The 17,936-nt window shown below is 35.5% G+C and overlaps 1 protein-coding gene across 1 annotated transcript in view; it reads right to left on the bottom strand.

Annotated features, from left to right (window-relative positions):
* Nucleotides 1–329: 329 nt before the first annotated feature.
* The window catches only part of Thsd7b (thrombospondin type 1 domain containing 7B), an 817,905-nt gene continuing 800,298 nt past the window's right edge, over nucleotides 330–17,936 (bottom strand). Inside the window, exons 24-27 of the mRNA XM_042683500.1 lie at nucleotides 17,582–17,664; nucleotides 14,094–14,286; nucleotides 8,663–8,750; nucleotides 330–411 (exon numbers count right to left, since the gene is read on the bottom strand). Coding sequence (XP_042539434.1) covers nucleotides 330–411; nucleotides 8,663–8,750; nucleotides 14,094–14,286; nucleotides 17,582–17,664 — 446 coding nt within the window. The remainder of the gene's footprint in view (nucleotides 412–8,662; nucleotides 8,751–14,093; nucleotides 14,287–17,581; nucleotides 17,665–17,936) is intronic.

Below are 17,936 nucleotides of genomic sequence, written 5' to 3'. Positions count from 1 at the left end.
AAGATCAAGTTTACTCAAGTCTGTGGGAATTTCATCTGTGTTCTTCCCCCCATTTCCAAACAGGAAGAGAAGGGTTTTCAGGCCTCTTGGAAAAAAAACAAAGAAATAAAACATTCACACCCACAAACAACTTGGAAACAAAATGGCAGACCTAATTAATTCTTGACTCCATGTCCAAATGAAGTTGAGGCAATATTACTTTATGCAGTATTTGTATTCTGCCCAATATATCACATCACGAGATTCCTCAAAAAACTGAGAAGTCTGAGAGCTACAAAAGAGAAAGCAGTTAAGGCAGTTGATGTCTACATTTGGATTTATTTTTCTAGTTACATGTCTAAGTCTCCATCGTAGGCTAAGGTCAGAGGCTTCTGATGGGGAGGTGTGCTTTGATGTGCTTTTGGCTTCTTGCTGCAAAAGGAAAAGAAGTTCTCAGATAAAGTTCACACACAGCTCTTTTTCATCTGCTAAAAACAATTTTGAGCTATACAAATTCAAGTATAAAATAACTAAATTTCATTTCTTTGAAAAAGGATTTCCGTATATATATGTACATATATGTATACATATATACATATTATATATATATATATATATATATATATATATATATATATATATATATATCCCTGCGTCACTTATTAACAGGAAAACATTCTGTAAAGTGCATCGTTAGGAAATTTTGTCACTGTGTAAACATGAGAGCTTGTACTAACAAGCTAAGATGGCTTAGACATGACTTTATAAGCCAATACAGTTTCGTGAGACCACAGTCATACATCTCACTGTTGATGGAATAGGTACTATGCAGTGAATGATTCTACTGTAATGTTAACCTTTTACAAAGTACCCATCATTGCTTCAAAATACTAAAGATTGTCAGTAAAACCAAGGATCTTGACAGGATTATTTTTCCTCCTTATTCTTTATTTTATTTTTTAAAAATCATTTTATTATGTCAAACTCAAGATCTGAGCTGCTTGTGCTTTTGTGCTCAAAGGTAGCACTTTGCCACTTGAGATCCAGCTCTTCTTCTGGCTTTGAGTGGCGAATTGGAGTTAAGAGTCTCACAGACCTTCCTGCATTGGCTGGCATTGAACTGCATTTTACAGATCTCTGCTTCCTTAGTAACTAGGATTATAGACATGAGACACAAACATCCAACTATATTTTAAATGTTATCTTTAAGTAATTGTACAAAGGTGCTTCAATTCAGCATGTGTTTGGTGGATGCGACCCCCTCCGTCATTCTTCCTCAACTCTCCCAACCTCACCCATCCATCCCCTCTATTTTTTCTAATTTCACTTTCAAATGTAGATTTGAATATTATGGTTGCTTGTTGTTACTTAGAGAGCAATGTAGACATCTGCTGCTCAATAATACCTAAGCTACTGTGACCTCTAAATTACAAATGCTTAACATAGTATGTGCTTGTCTTGTTTTTAAGTATACTTCTACTCTGGCCTGAAACTTGACATTCAGCTACCAAGTCACCACAGTCAGTCAGGAAAATTTCATCATTCCTACTCTGTGCAAAGAGATTGTCACTGAGCTTCTGCTTTACTTGTGCTCAACAACTTTGCCAGGTCAGAGAGATCTGGTTTTCTTTCTCACACAAAAAAATTGAATTCCTAGTTCCTAAGGGGATGCATCTTATTTGTCACTTAATGTTTCTGAGCTGAGGTGAATCTTAATATATATTGTTAAATATTTAGAGTATGTGATTCTGCTAGGAACTTTTCCTTTCCACATAACTACCCTTTCCTTCCCAGAGCTTGGCTTTGCCATGCCTTCTGAGCCTGGCTCTTCCCTAAGCTGCCTTTAGCAGGAAACTATCTTTCCCGGGCATCCAACTGTTATGCTGTATAGCTTACAGTAACATTTATTATTTATTTTGGTTGGATGTACGCTAAGTGCCAAGCTCTGTGCTGAGCATTTTATATGTATTCTGTCAATAAATCCCAGAAGCAATCAGATTATTGCTGTTCTACAGAGAATAGCAATAGGAGAGTTTATGTGCTTTCCCTTAGGTCACTGAGTGAGTGGAAGAGCCTTGAGTTCTGTAAAAATCCAACATGGGAAAGCCTAAGCTTTCAACCTTCACTGCACTATGTATTTGCCAGTCCTTTTGCACTTGTTAGACATGTTCTGTTTGGTCTGTACACATGAATTAGGTTTTATATTAGGATTAAATTTAAAGGCAAACATTTTTATTGTGTAAATGTGTGTATTTTGTAAGCCACAATATTGTCTATTGTCACTCTTATCTGGCACCAGAATATTTTCCTCGACCCAGAAGGCAATTCTGTTCTCACCAAGCAGTCTCTCCCTGCCTGCCCCTCCCCATCTACCCTGGCAGCTGCTAATCAACATTCTGCCTCTATGGATTTGTCTATTTCCAGGCATCTCACATAAGTAGAATCATTACCATCTGTGGCCTTTTGTGTCTAGTTTCTTTCACTTTATGGTAACAGTGGTGAATGCTATATGAATTCTAATACAGTAAAATGTTAGATAAAATTAAAAGAGTCATAGGGCAGATCTCCTGATTTAAATTTTTGAGTTCCAATTGAAGGTATGAAATTAATTTGGGGGAGGGGTGATGTTTGAAACAAGTCACAGAAGCTAAGAAAATAAAATTATTTTTTTACAAGCCACTTAAATGAACCATAGGTTCTATTAATGGTCCTTTCCACTGCACCTGGAAAGCCATGCTCTGAGGATTTGTGGACCATTGGGCTCAGATGGCAAACAACTTCCACAAACCTTAAAGACAGGCAAATGCATGATTGAGAATCTTCTGCATAGAAAGTCTCAGCCTCTGATATCCTGCTTCTCAGAAAGGATCTTGCAGTTCTCAAAGGGATATTAAATAGTTATATATATATATATATATATATATAATATGTATAACAATCAATTTAACCTTATCCATTTAAATCTAGAAGTATATTCTCTAATTATATGCTGGACTCAGGCTCTGACATGGATAATAAACAGGGTTTCAAAATGGATATTGGGAATTCTAATATCTAGCACTGAAAAGATCTGAAAAACCATACTGATGGAATCACCTAGATATGACACCTTGTGTATCTACCCTAGTGATGTTGTCTGTTATTGTAATGGCAAAAGAGTACAAGGACTTTCATCTGAAATGTCAATAAAATTTTTCCCTGTCAGTCTAACGTTTAGGTTTTTTTGAGGGGGAAGTGGAAGGGAGAAGTGGAGAAGAAGAGGCAACAGGAAAGAAGGAAGAAAAATTATAAATGCTTGAAACACTCTTTTGGCAATTCATCCTTAAGTTATCTTTGCTAAAGGGTAGTGATCAGTTGAGTTGAAGTTGAGAATCAGAGTAAAGTTGAAGACCGGAAATGACTATATGTGTATAAGGAGACAATAGTACTGACTGAGAGGCAGGTCAATTTGGCCAGCCTTTCTAGTAGAGATTGGAAACTAATGTTAAAAATATACACAGATGTTTTCATACTGGTCTTCTATGAAGAATTAAGGACATTGTATCCAGTTCTGAAGAGAACAGAAGACCTGGACCCTAGTGGGCAATGGTTGCTGAGAACACTGTAATGAGGACTTTAACAACTGTGAATCATTTCATAGTTTGTATCATCTCAGTGAACAGATCCTAACATCTCAATTGTGAATGTGAGGGAGTTGAGAATTCCTATGGCATTTAAAACAAATCACTGTATTTCTGAATGCTATAATGCTATAATGCTATAATGCTGAATGCTGCATATAGTGGTGCATTGCTGGGCAGCCATGATTTTATAGCACTTGCAACCCAGTTCAGAAGCCCCCTATGAAGAGGGATTTGTGCAAAGCTGGCAATTAGGACACTTGCTTTCAGAGCCTTGGTATCTGTTCTTCTCCCTTACTCAACTCCACTTTTTCTTCAAGAAAGAATTTTCGTTCTCATTTTGTTCTCTCCCCAACTTCTCAACCAGAAAAAGTATGATTGCTTTCCTCTTTTACATGAACTAAGGTCTCACAAATGGCTGGCACACAGACCACCATCACCAGCAATCGTCCTGTGCCAAGCCGACATCTCTAATACATCACATACTTCTCCCCTGTTGAGCTGAGGTCCAGATCATCACTTTTCCTAATAGAGTGCTCTTGACAGCCACCACAACTTCAAGAGTGAGCACAACATTTTGCAGTTCCAGCTGTAAGACATCATTGACTGACAAATTTTAAAGTGACCTCTTCTGATGTCATTTCCATTTTAGGAAAATGGACATTTTCTTTCTTGAGCCACACTGCCAGCCCTGTCATTTGCATTTTTTTCGAATGACAAAAATGCATTCAGAAAAGAAAAGCAAGCTCATCTCAGCTTGACAGTCAAGCTGCTGATACTACTTCTCAGCATCATGGAGTTTAAGCCCTAGGCCAGTAGAAATTAAAAATGTGATTAAAGCAAGCAACTTTTGTTTGGGCAACTACTCGTGGAAGGCAGGCTTATGGAAGTTTGGCCATCATTCTCAAGCTTGGAAAGAAGGGAGATCCTGCCATTATCTGAAGAGTTTTGGTTCTTAAGCAAAGAAAATAAAACATACAGACTGAAAGAATGGTCAAAAATGCCTGAATTTCTGGGTACTGAAAACCCATGGTTATCATTCTAGCTGCCTAAGAAGCTGAAATTTGAGATTGTAGTTCAAAGTCACCTTGGGAAGAAAAGTCTGTGAGAATCTTATCTTCAATTAACCACCAAAAAGCCACAAGTGGAATGGTGGCTCAAATGGCAGAGTGTGAGCCTTAAGTGCAAAAGCTCAGGAGCAACACCCAGATCTGGAGTTCAAGCCCCAGGATCAGCACACACATAAAAAAATGAAGCCTGAATTTTGAGGTTAAGCAAAGCTAGAATTGTCTCTGTGAGATTGTTGACTGCTGAAATGTTATTTAATTTCTCTGAGGATTAATTATTTTCTCACTCTAATGGGGATAATAACAGTATCTCATTAGGCCATTAGAAGGATTAGAGAAGGCAAACTAAACTGTTTTGTGCTTAACATTAATGTTAGATATGTTCCTTTCAAATTGTAGGTCTTTTTTTCTCACAGACAATACTTTAGTATTTGCTCATCTACTCATTTATTTATCTACTAACTCATGTGTTAAATAGATAATTATCAATTTAGTGCTGTACAAAATTAATAAAACTAGCAAAGCCCTTGGAGCTTTGGAACAAAAGGACTATGAAAGTCAGAATGAAGTATATGTCATTGGGGTGGGGAAATGGATGGGTTATTCCAGATTGTTTGGACAAGGAAAAGGTTGGTATTTTAAGTTTCCCCTGAGGAAATTGTCCAGTGCCAAGGACTGGCGATGAAGAGTTCCTTCTAGATGAACAGATGGATGACAGCACAGACACAGCAGTGTCTTGTGAAACTGGAAGGGTAAAGGGTCCTAATAGAAACTGGTGTCATCCCCAAGTTTTCCCTCAGAAAGCAGACACAAATTCCTGTATATTAGGAGAGTAACTTTTGCAATAGGACAAAGCTTTTATTCCACACACAGAGAACAAATAAAATAATGGTCTTCCCTAAGAAATATGAGTAGATGACTCATTCTAAGGATGAAAGCTCTCAAACGGCAGCACAGATAGATTCAGAGAAATACTCATGCAACATGGATGGAAAGGATGCACCTGATCATGAAAAATGGGAAAGCAGACTTGCTTGTGACTAGGGGGCAAGAAGAAATGTCTGTGACTGACCTGAAAGATGAATGGGAGGAATTGACTACAACTCTTCTAAATATAAAATTGGAGAAGCTGATTTAGAATGAGATATTAATATTTAATATATGATTGTTGATGGAACTGTCTAATTAAATGCAATTGACTGAATATCAGAATAAAAGACTATTTTATCTAAATTGAAAAATATTTAGGTCCGTCAAATGTTTTTGTTTTTGGCATTTTATTTTCCTCAGAGGAAAATAAGACAAATATCTTAAAGTCTATCTATCTATCTATCTATCTATTAGATTTTCCAGGACATAGGGCCTTATAGGAAAATGAAATCAGAAGAGCTCCTTAGGCTCTAATCATGAAAGACTTTAGTCAGCTGGCTAACAAAGTAGAATGGAAGGTGACTACGATTTTGCTGTCAGTGGGATGTGATAGCCCTATCTGTGAGTAGGACAGAGGTTGATCACCTGGAGCTCTGTGTTTTAGGCTCTAGATTGAAGAAGAGAGGATAAAGAAATTCAAATAAGGGGCTGTTATGTAAGTCTTATGGGGGATTATCAGGAGCATGAGAATATGTGAGAAATGTGGTACATGAATATTTATGTGTGGGCAGGGAAATTGTACTGTTTAGAACTAAAAAATTTATGGTAAATTGTTTGTTACCAGACTTCAGTGATATAACTACTTAAAATCCAAGCGTTTAAAGTTAAACAGAAAAGAGCTTACTAAATATTTGTTGAAGAAATCAAACAGGATAGAAAATAACTTTAAGGAAATAAAGAAAGAAAAAAGAGGTAAAATTTATGTATATTATGTGTTAATTTTCAATCTCTTAGACATATTAAGGAAGAGGAGAAAATTAGAACCTGGATTTGGGAATGAATGTATGTGTCATTAGAAGTTTTTGCCAACCACCTACTGAATTATCTGTACTATATTGGCCTATTGCTTCAAGAGCAGTTTCTAACTGAATGCATATCTTTTGTCACAGTTTTAAATTTCCCTCTTTTTCTAAGTCTTTTGTGGTGGTAATTGCTTCTTACCAATCTAAACCTCATACTAAGCTTTCAATTCACATTTACTCATTAAGAATGGAGCTAGGCATTACTCACCGAATTTATCAATTGAAGCATATAAATTTGCCAAATAATTTCATTATCAAGTGAATGACTAACTGAAGATATAACTTTTCAGTATAACATTCTAGCAACGTTAGCTGGATAAAAATCCAATTTCACATGGGTTTAATTTTTTTCACAATAGGTGGCAGAAAGAATTAAAGCCATTTTATTTTCATTCCTGACTTTCCCTAAGAGTAGAGATTTAAAAACCCGTGAAGCCTTGGAAACGGAATTTTAGATTAAATATACAAAGGCTAGATTTGAATCAAGATTAAAATTTGGTAAAAATTCTAAAGGAAATAAAAAATATGTCAGATGATAAATATAAGTACAATAATTTGAAGAAAATGAAATAACACTTTGATCTCATGAAAAAATAATCCTTACTATTTTTTCTTTGAGCCAGATGCTGTTAATCCTAGCTACTCATGAGAATCATGATCTAAGGATCATGATTCAAAGCCAGTTTGGATAGAAACGTTTGTGAAATTCTTCTCTCTTATGCACCACCAAAAAGTTAGGAATGAAGCTGTGGCTCAAGTGGTAGAGTGCTAGCCTTGAGCAAAGAAGCTCAGTTCCAGTGCTCAGGACTGGAGTGAGTTTGGGCTCCAGGACTGACACACATGTTTTTTTTCCCCTTGGAAACTAATAAAATATTCTTTTATTTATTTATTTTATTGTGAAAATACTGTACAGAGGGGTTACAATTACATGGGCAAGATAGTGAGTATATTTCTTATCAAGGATTGTAGCCTCCTCCTTTGTTTTACCCTTCCCATCCTTTCCCAGCAAAATATTCTTTCCTATTAGAAAATGTTCAAGGGTATTGGTGTGTTTCTTGTTTTAGGAATTGGACATCAACTACAATGTACTGTGTATAATAAACTCATTATAATTTCATGAGAATAATACACTTTTAGGAACTAGTTACATAAAAAATAGATTTCCTGGAATTGACAGCCAATTAACATTTCTTTTATCGCTAGTCAATGACAATGACTATAACCCCTTGTTTTGCTCCTTGGCAAAGTTATTTCTTTTTTTCTGCCCATTTTGGGCTTGAACTCAGGACTTGGGTGTTGTTCCTGACCTTTGCTCAAGGCCAGTGCTCAGCCACTCAAGCCACAGCTCCACTTTTGGCTTTTAGTGGTTAATTAGAGAAAAGAGTCCTATGGATTTTTCTGACCAGGCTGGCTTTGAACCACAGTCCTCAGATCTCAGCCTTCTGAGTAGCTAGGATTATAGGACTGAGCCATCATCACCTAGATTGGCACTGATATTTAGAATGGTTAAGAAGTAGGTTGAATTAATTAATTAGTTTAGCCAAACTAATCAGAATGATCAGGTTAAGAACAAAATCTAAGAGCTAAAATCATCTATAGTGTTCTCAGATTTCATGGATGATTCATTAGAATTATCTAGGAGCTTTTATAAATCCAGATGTTATGACATAATTAAAAAACTAAAATAGCCAAAAGTAACTACATGAGAATCTCTGGATATAGGTTTTAAGCATCCTATGAGATGCCAGCACACATGGCGTTGGAAACTACCAACATAAATCAAAATGTTAATGAAAAAGTCCTAACTAAGGATTTATGTCATATATGTTCTTATATATAATCTAATTCAAAATGTGATATCAAATGATAATGCTGTTGACATAAGTCCCCTCTTTCTACTATTCACACCTTCTACTTCAGGAAAAGATTTACAGACTCAAGGGTCCTGTCATAATGGCCAATGAACATAAAGTATATTTCCTGTTAAAACAACCTGTCTCTTATATAAGCATAACATGAAAACTGTATACTTGTGAGTACTTACCAAACAAAGTAGGAAGTAAATACTAGGAAAATCATGATAAGAAAACCACCACCGAAAACGCCATATACCCAAATTTTTACTCGGCCATCTGTTTAAGAAAGAGTTGACATAGCAAGTTTAGTGTCCAGAAGTCTACAGTATTGGAGAAAGTAACATGCTGTCTGGCAGCCCCATGCTGATGATCGGTTCAGAACTTGAAATGAACAGCATCAGAGCTAACTAACCTCTCATGCCAAGCAGTGTTTTGGCAGACTCTGTGAATTGCCATACATGATAAGGAACCAACAAAGCTCTCTCTTGAACATCGAAGGAATATGAGTTATCTACTAGAAACTATGTTTGTGAAAAAACAAACTTGTATTACTTTGTAGTATTATTTATGGATTTATACAGATATAAACAGTGTCTATCACCTTAATATTTAGGAAGTGAGCCCTCAAAAACATTACATTATAGTTGCACGTATATAAGTATAATTTTAAAAAATTACCTCAATTCTGAAATTTCCATAGTAATAAATGTATGTATACTTGACACATAGTCAATTATAATATAATTAATGAATTTGATTTTTGACTGTATTATAATTAGTAATATTTGATATTTGTTTTACAACTACCAAACACTGGTGATTATTACTTCATTAAATTAACTGGCAGGCTATTTTATTAGAAGCTGCTTATAATCTTTATATAACCTACATACATTTGCAAAGCATTTTGTCCACATAAACAATGTAAAGTAAATAAAAGGGCTATTCTGGGCATCTCTTAATTCTTTGTGCAAATAAAACTAGTATGATTGTTTTACTAGCTCTGCTTTCTAAATAACATTGGATAAACAAAACCCACATAACCAGACCAATGAAACATTTGGCCAAATTACTGTGAAATTATGACCATGTGCATACATGAATATATTATTTAGAATTTCATAACTCCCAAAGTTAGATAAAACAGAATCACCAAATATTCTGTATGTTCTTCTATTTTGTAACTTTTCTATGTAAGGTATTATTTGAATATATGTATGGTTCTCTTAAATATGATAGACATACATTGTTTCTCTTAGAATATTCTCTCTCCCTCCTTCCCTCACTCTCCCTCTCCTCCCCCGCTCTCTCTATCTCTCTATCTCTCTCTTTCATCAATACTAGGGTTTGAATTTAGAAACTTGCACTTGCCAGATGAGTGGTGTGTGTGTGTGTGTGTGTGTGTGTGTGTGTGTGTGTGTGTGTGTGTGTGTGTGTGTGCATGCACACCCCCCCCCCACACACACATACCCATCCCCATACACACATGCTAGTCCTGGGGCTTGAAATCAGAGCTTGGACACCATCCCTGAGCTTTTTTTCTCAAGGCTATGAATCACTCCAACACTTGGGCCATAGCTTCACTTCCAGCTTTTTAGTGTTTAATTGGAGATAAGTGTCTCATGAAGCAGATCCTCAGAACTCAGGTTCCTGAGTACCTTGGCTTACAGGCATAAGCCACCAGTGCCCGGCTTGCTTTAATTTTGAGGTATGTTGTGTATTTTTTTTCGCCTGGTCCAGTATGCTTACTGTTTTCTGCCTAGCTGGGATGATAGTTGTATATTACCACACCCAATGATTTCTGATGAGAGGTGTGAACTTTCTTTCCCAGGTTGGCCATGAATTATGATGCTCTTAATCTAAGCCTTCAGAGGGTTACAGGCATGAACCATTCCACCTGGCTTTTTCTCCCTATTTCATGGATAACTAAATTTACAATTTCAGGAATTCATTAACCACAGGTCCAAAATACACATATCTGCATCTTTCTCTCTCTTTCTTCCTCCTCCTCCACCACCACCACCACCTCCTCCTTCTCCTTCATCATTGGCATCCATTTTGTGCCAGCACAGAGAAATACAAGAGTCTGGCATTGTTTCTTAGCTTGTCCTGTTCAAGGCTGACATCGGACCACTTGAACCACTATATCTCCACTTCCAGATTTTTGGTGGTAATTGAAGAGTCTCACAGGCTTTCCTGTCTAGGCTGGCTTTGAATCATGAACCTCAGATCTTGACCTTCTGTGTAACTAGGATTACAGGTATGAATCACCAGTGTCAGTCTTGCATCTTATTCTTAAACTTCTTTGGGATGAAAAACAATGCACATGCCTGTAATCCTAGCTATTCAGGAGGCTGAGATCTGAGGATCTGGATTCAAAGCCAGGCCCAGGCAGGAAAGTCTGTGAGACTTTTATCTCTAATAAACCACTCACAAACCGGAAGTGACGCTAGCCTTGAGCTGAAGAGCTGAGGGACAGTGCCCAGGCCCAGAGTTCAGGCCCCACAACCTACAACAAAACAAAAACAAAAATAAACAAAAAATAATGCAAATATCTTTTAAATTTTATTTTATTGTAAAGATGCTCAACAATAACTGAATAAAATCACAATGACTTTCAGTTATATTACTACTTATCAGTTTTTCTTCTTAGAAGATATTTTTAAGCCTAAATCATTCAAAATGAGTTTCCACATAGTAATGATTTCTTTCCTATGATCGTGTAAAGTTTACAAGATTGCTTGTTATAGCAAGTGAGTAGAAACAAATTAAATACCCATAGCAAGTGAGTAGAAACAAATTAAATACCCATAAATACAAAAATGAAAAAACAAAAATGTGGTGCAAACTGCTTATGGATATATTAAAATTAGGTAGACTTCCTTTTACAAACTAGCATGGAAATATATACAATCTATAATACTCAGCAAAAGAAGCATAGCAAATCAAAACAATGATGTTCTTCGGTTTTGTGTGTGTGTGTGTGTGTGTGTGTGTGTGTGTGTATGTCAGGTACTTGGAAATTTTGATCAAAACAAAAAAGATTCACAGAGAATAAGACTGTGATAGCTCCCAAGTGAAAAAGATAGCTATCTTTTTAAAAAAAGCTTTGATTCTGACTTCTTTGAAATACTAATGATTAAATTATCTATTTCAGTTTTTACATTGGAAACATAAACAAAAACAAACAAATACCTTGCTTGAACAAAAATCACCCTTTATATTACTTTACCTACAAGGACTCACAAAATTGATGAACCACTGGTTTTAAACTCCAACTATGTTTAAAATAATACAATGTTTAAAATAAAACTTCAAACTATTAAAAACGATAGTGAAAGTATACTTTTAACAGAGGGAAGGACATGCATTAGAATGCAATATGAACATGTGTATAACTAAGATAAGCTAAATAAAATGTCGTTTTACTACTTTTTAACTTTCTTACTTGGAAGCTAGCACTATTGCTAGTTATTCTTATGTGTGTGTATATGTGTGTATGTTTCTCCATTTTAATCTGAATATCCAAACATCTGAATATGTACACACACATACACACATCTTTCAAAATCCCACTTGATGCACATCATTTATTTTGATTTGTACTTTTTTTGCGAAGCAATTCAAGTTGTATATATTTCTACGTTAGTTCACAAAAGCACATTTATCTAATTTTAATAGAACTTATGAGATAACATTCAACAATTGTATCTCATTTTTGTTTTATGTGATGCTATTAATGAGCATTTGGGTCATTTCTGCTTATATTTTGTTACAAGCAATCATGTTATGATTAAGAAATTCTTTAATGGTGTCATGTGTATGTATCTGAAGAACAAATTTGAAAGATAAATATTTTTGGTAAAAATGTGTATTAGGAAAATGTATTAGAATAGCCAAACTGCCCTCCTGTATATAATGCTCTCATTTTATTCTTCAACATTAGAACATAGTAAAAATTATGAGCTCCAAGACTAAAAACATACTAAGTGTGTACTTATGTGTATAACTGAATTCACAGATATGACACAAACATTAATACACAGGATTATTATTGATGATTTATTGAGACCCATACAGTCTATGCTTGGTCTCAATATTTAGGACTTCACAGGTAGATTTGAAGATAAATTGTCCTGGACCTAATTCTTTTCCAGAAATAGGGTCTGCTTTTCATATCATCATTCGTTAAATTTGTATCTACTCCTAGATCATTCATCAAGCTAATGAGATGTTTTAAAACACCTCTGGCATTCCAAGACATATAGAGAAATTAAAAGTTGAATAAAATATGGTACTCATCCTTAGAAGTTGGTTGAGGTGTGTAAATATTATTTCCCCAATTAGATCTAGAGTGCTTAGCACCTGGGCTCTGTTTTTTGCTTCATTTAAACATGTTAGAGATATATTTCTTTTAAGGCTAAGGCTAAGGAAGAAAAGTCCCTAAAGCATACTAGTATGAGCTTTATTTTTCTCTTTTTTCCCATTTCTTGCCCGTTATATTCCACTTTTGGAAACAATATGACTGACAGACATGTAGACTCTTGCTTTTCCCTTCTGCCCACTTCACAAAATTCACATACGGGCTTAGATGAGCCAACTTTTTGTAAACCTCTTTCTGTCAGTGTTGATGGTGGGACTTGATAAAAATCAGTTGGAACTGCCAGTTTCAGCTCCCTGATCTTTCAAATGCGGCTGATAATATCCTTTAGGTTGCAAGGCTGCAATATGATGATTCATGCAACAGAAGCAGCCAGTACAGAACCAAGAAGAATACAGAGCACATTCAATACATTTTCCTTCCTGTTCTTTATGGCAAAGCTCTAATTTCTGAGCCCTTAGGGCTGACAGTGCAATTATCCTCACAGTATAGCAGGGCAGATGCTTCTGAATGAGTTTTATTGATAAAGAAACTGAGATCCTGGGATGTTAAGAAATTATATCTGGTCACTAGTCAGGCATGTTTAAGCTCCAGTGCCAGTCAAGTGGTATTTAGCAATTTCAGTAATGTTTCTCACACAAGATCTCTTTAGATTTCCTAAAAGTTTCTCACTTTCTATTCCAGGGTTTCCCTTTAATTATAATTATATATGTGAACCCAGTCATAGCATCAGAAATAATTTACAATTAACAAGTGTTTCCAAGAATGTTATTTTGGCAGACTAGCACTCAAAGACCAATGAAAATATTTGAGAGTTAAAGGGAACTATGCATCAGACAATACAAAAATGAGAGAAAGCTTGAACCAAATTATTGTCTTTTTTTTTTTTTTTTGTCCTTCGTGGGGCTTGAATTCTGCGCCTGGGTGCTGTCCCTCAGCCATTCAGCTCAAAGCTAGCGCTCTACCACTTGAGTTATAGTGCCACTTCCAGCTTTCTGGTGGTTAATTGTAAATAAGAGTTTCACAGGCTTTCCTGCCCGGCCTGGCTTTGAACCATGATCCTCAGATCTCAGCCTCTGAGTAGCTAGGATTACAGGCGTGGGCTATCGGCACCCGACTGTGTCTTCTTTCTTTATTATTCTTTTCTTTCTCCTCCATTCTACCCATACTGAATAATGGTAAAATATGACCCACTTCCACGAGAATATTTGCATTTCTTATTCATAACTGGAACATACCTGGATCAAGTAACTGAAGAGACCATCCTTTAAAAATATCATGTATTTTTGAATTCACAGGTCTATTTTTCCCAGAGAGGTTTTTCACATCAGCTTTTCTGTCCTCTGAACCTGGTACTTTCATGCAGTAATCTAGGAAGCCGTTTGATCTCATTATCTCTATGTAACCCTCCTCACAACCACAGACCCCACCCTGCAACACAGGAAATATTTTAATGGTTACACAGTTGAACAAATGAATAAGGAGCAATTTAAGTGATGGAATTGCTTAATATTTGCACTATATATTATGAAAAGTTAGGGTTTTTAGCAACTGAGTTCCCGTAAGATGGAAATGAAATTTATATTTCATCTTTCTGAATACTAAAGCCAGCATTTAATAACTTCCAGGATTTTCTAATGCATTTGTAATAGTGATGCCTTTCAAGTATGAGCTCAAAATTATTTGTGAATAAAGTATATCAACTATGTCTTCTCCTTTTTTGAACTGTTAATGCTATTTAATCAAATTATCTTCTTTCCTTTCCTCAATGGTTTTTGAGACCTATCTACTGATTCCAACTTCACTTTCATCCCCGGAAGTGGAAGCAAGGTTTCTGCATATTCTCAAATGGCATTTGAGGCTCTTTGAAATCTGAATATCACTATCAATTTTCCACCATTGACCTCTAACTCTCTGGCAGTATCTCTCTGCTCCTTAGAGAGCAGCCAAGTGCAGGAAAAAGATTTCATGAAAGGCACATGGCCACGGAAACAATAGCATATTATCTATTAAATTTATTGTTGCTATTATTATTATTGTACTGGAAATCAAATCCAGGGCCTTGCATGTGCTAGACAAGTATTGTACTGAAGAGCTTCCTTCCCATGATGTATGTGTAAGTTTGCTATAGGTCACTAAGTGTTATAATGAAGATATTGACTAATGCAGGGAATACATCACTAGAATTAGAGCTATAGAAAATACAAGATTAGTCAAGAGAGATAAAATATGAATATAATGAAAGCTGTTGTAGTAGGCATTGAAGAGATAACTAAAGTTGCTCCTTCAACTAAGTGAATGAATAAATGACTTGCTGTAATATCTGTGGTCCATCATATGGCTAGTGCTACCAGTTGGATGTACAAGGTATTAGTTAATAATAATTAATATGTGATGCACCTAATTAGGATTCCTTATGGTAGAATATTGGCATAAGAATTTGTTTTATATTGGAAGCCTGTTACAGCTGTTACAGACGAGCACAGGCTGGTCTTGAGCTTGCTTTGTTGCTTGTGCTGGCTTTGAACTCATTATTTTCTGCTTTAGCTTCCTCAGTGCTGAGATTAGAGGTGTGAACAACCAATTGTAGCTCCTAAATTACTGTGTTATTTAGACTGTAGCTTGAGTGTCAGCCTATCTCACATCCCTAGTTGGCATTGTAATAATATGACCTTTTTTAATATTTTGTGACACTTGCTGGTCATTTTAAGGTGTAATGAATGTCTTTGTAGAGCTCACTATGATGAGCGGTGATAGACAGATTCCTATCTTTTTCTAAGAGTGAACCTGAAAATGACTGCCCTTCCTCACGTAAACAGATACCAGAGAAGAATACAAAAGTAAAAGCATTAAGATCCTAAATCCCTGGGTTTGGTATTATGATTTCTTTTCTAAGATTAGCTGGCATTTTTCAAACAGATACTAACCTCCTATTATTACTTATGCCAATCCTCATCAACAAGTCAGCCTAATTAGATAATCAGCAGTTAACTAAACATGATTAGGGTGCAATAGATACTTACAACAAGCAAGGATATTGATCTTTTACAAAACCAAAAAGGTCAAAAGAGCAAATGTTGTAAATAGCTACCCATGTTCAGTACAGGATATATTCACATAATAATTTTCAGTTGGTTTTAATTGATGCTATAATATGAAGTTCAGTGCAGATATCTAATTAACTAGATATACATATACATTATATGAACATCTATTTAAGCTATCTTTCCTAAATATATTTTTATTGTCAACCTGAAAGAAAATCTCTGATCAGTAAGTCATATAGACCAAAAGTTCAAGAAAAAGTACAATTTGTGTTTTATTAAAGTGGGCATCTAGAGACTCATTGGAAAGCTACAACTTCCACTTGCAAACAATATTGTTCCAAATGCATCTACTCCTTATGGCCTTTTTCCTCTTTTATTCATTTCTGTAATTTTACCCATTATCTTTTCTGTGTTAAAAATAGGCAACAATGCTTGATAAGAAATGTACTCATTATCTTACCCATGTAATTGTAAACCCTCTGTACCGTATTTTCACAATTAAAAGAAAAGAAAAGAAAAAATATCAACTCACCTTCAAGTATAAATCTAACTTGAAATAGAAGAGATACAAAACAGGATTAAAACTTGGATTATTTTAATCAAATTATTTTCAGAATGAGACTACCACAAATATTACTACAAATAGGGACTTCCTTCCTTACTATAGCCTTTTTAATTTTTTATTTTATTGTAAAGATGCTGTACAGAAGGGTTACAGTTACATGAGTAAGGTATGTTTCTTGTTGAACATTGTACTATAACCTTTTAAAACTATATATACACTGAGTACTATTAAGTGCACAATATGCTACACATTTGCTATTAATTCCTAAGCAGTACTAAATGAGATGTATAGGGGTTAAAAAGCAACAAAATTTCTACTTTTTTGAAACTATAATCATATTTAAAATCAACTAAAAATTTACTTCCACTATAATTGTCATATAATAAATTATAAAAAGTAATTTTTTTTGGTCATGGGGCCTGAACTCTGGGCCTGGGCGCTGAACTTCAACTTTTTAGCTCAAGGCTAACGCTATACCACTTGAGCCATAGCACCACTTCCAGTTTCCTGGTGGTGGTTTATTGGAGATAAGAGTCTCACAGACTTTTCTTTCCAGTGCTGGCTTTGAATCATGATCCTCAGTTCCTAGCTACTCATACAGACCCACCGACGCCCGGCATAAAAAGTAATTTTAAAAAATAGTTTTATTGTTATTATTAAGGTATTATACAGATGGGCTATCATTTCATAATTCAAATAATGAGTACATTTCTCTTTTTTTGACAATGGCATCATTCCTTTAGTTTCCTCCACTAAAAATTATTAATTCCTATCAAATATAAGCAGCCTTTATATCTTTCTAAATAGTCTTATATATGAAATGTTAAAATTCAGATATAGATCAATTGAGAACACTTATAGGTAGATAGAGCCAATACAAATTGGATAGCTGAAAGCCACAGTTGGTTATAAACAGATCTATAGAAATAAGTCTACTTCATACATGGCACTACACAGAAACCCTTCATAGCAATGTTAGTCCTACAATTGCCTCTAGATGGTGTCATGGGCACGTGGAACCACTGGGTGGGCTGCAGCAGACAGGAGCATCTCTGACTGCCTATGTAAAACAAAGCAATTACAATACCTGTAGAGGAGTTGGAATGTGGCTCACCTGTGTGCAGTAGGAGAAAGGCTTTCTGCAGGCTGGAATGCACTGCCTAATAGCAGCAGGGCGTGCCTGAGGGGAGCAGCCTCCTACAAAAGAAATCCCACCATTAACTGTAGATTCCTCCCAGTTTTAAAACAACAAAAACTGTTATATTTCCCTTGTATGTCAATGACCACTTTGCAATAATATTATTATTACTATCATTATTATTATTTTAAATCGCGATGTCAACAATATGGTCTAGTTCTATCTTATTGTCTTTGCCAGGATGTGTTGTTTAAAATGAGAGAGAGCGTGTTCCAACAGACCATGTTTATAGTGGGTTTTCCCCCCAAGTTCATTAGTATATAGCTAAGCT

Source organism: Dipodomys spectabilis, unplaced genomic scaffold, assembly GCF_019054845.1.
Source record: "Dipodomys spectabilis isolate Male_0828 unplaced genomic scaffold, ASM1905484v1 ptg000081l, whole genome shotgun sequence".
Taxonomy (NCBI): domain Eukaryota; kingdom Metazoa; phylum Chordata; class Mammalia; order Rodentia; family Heteromyidae; genus Dipodomys; species Dipodomys spectabilis.
Note: the sequence above shows the minus strand (reverse complement) of the source record. Positions and strands in the feature narration are given on the sequence as shown.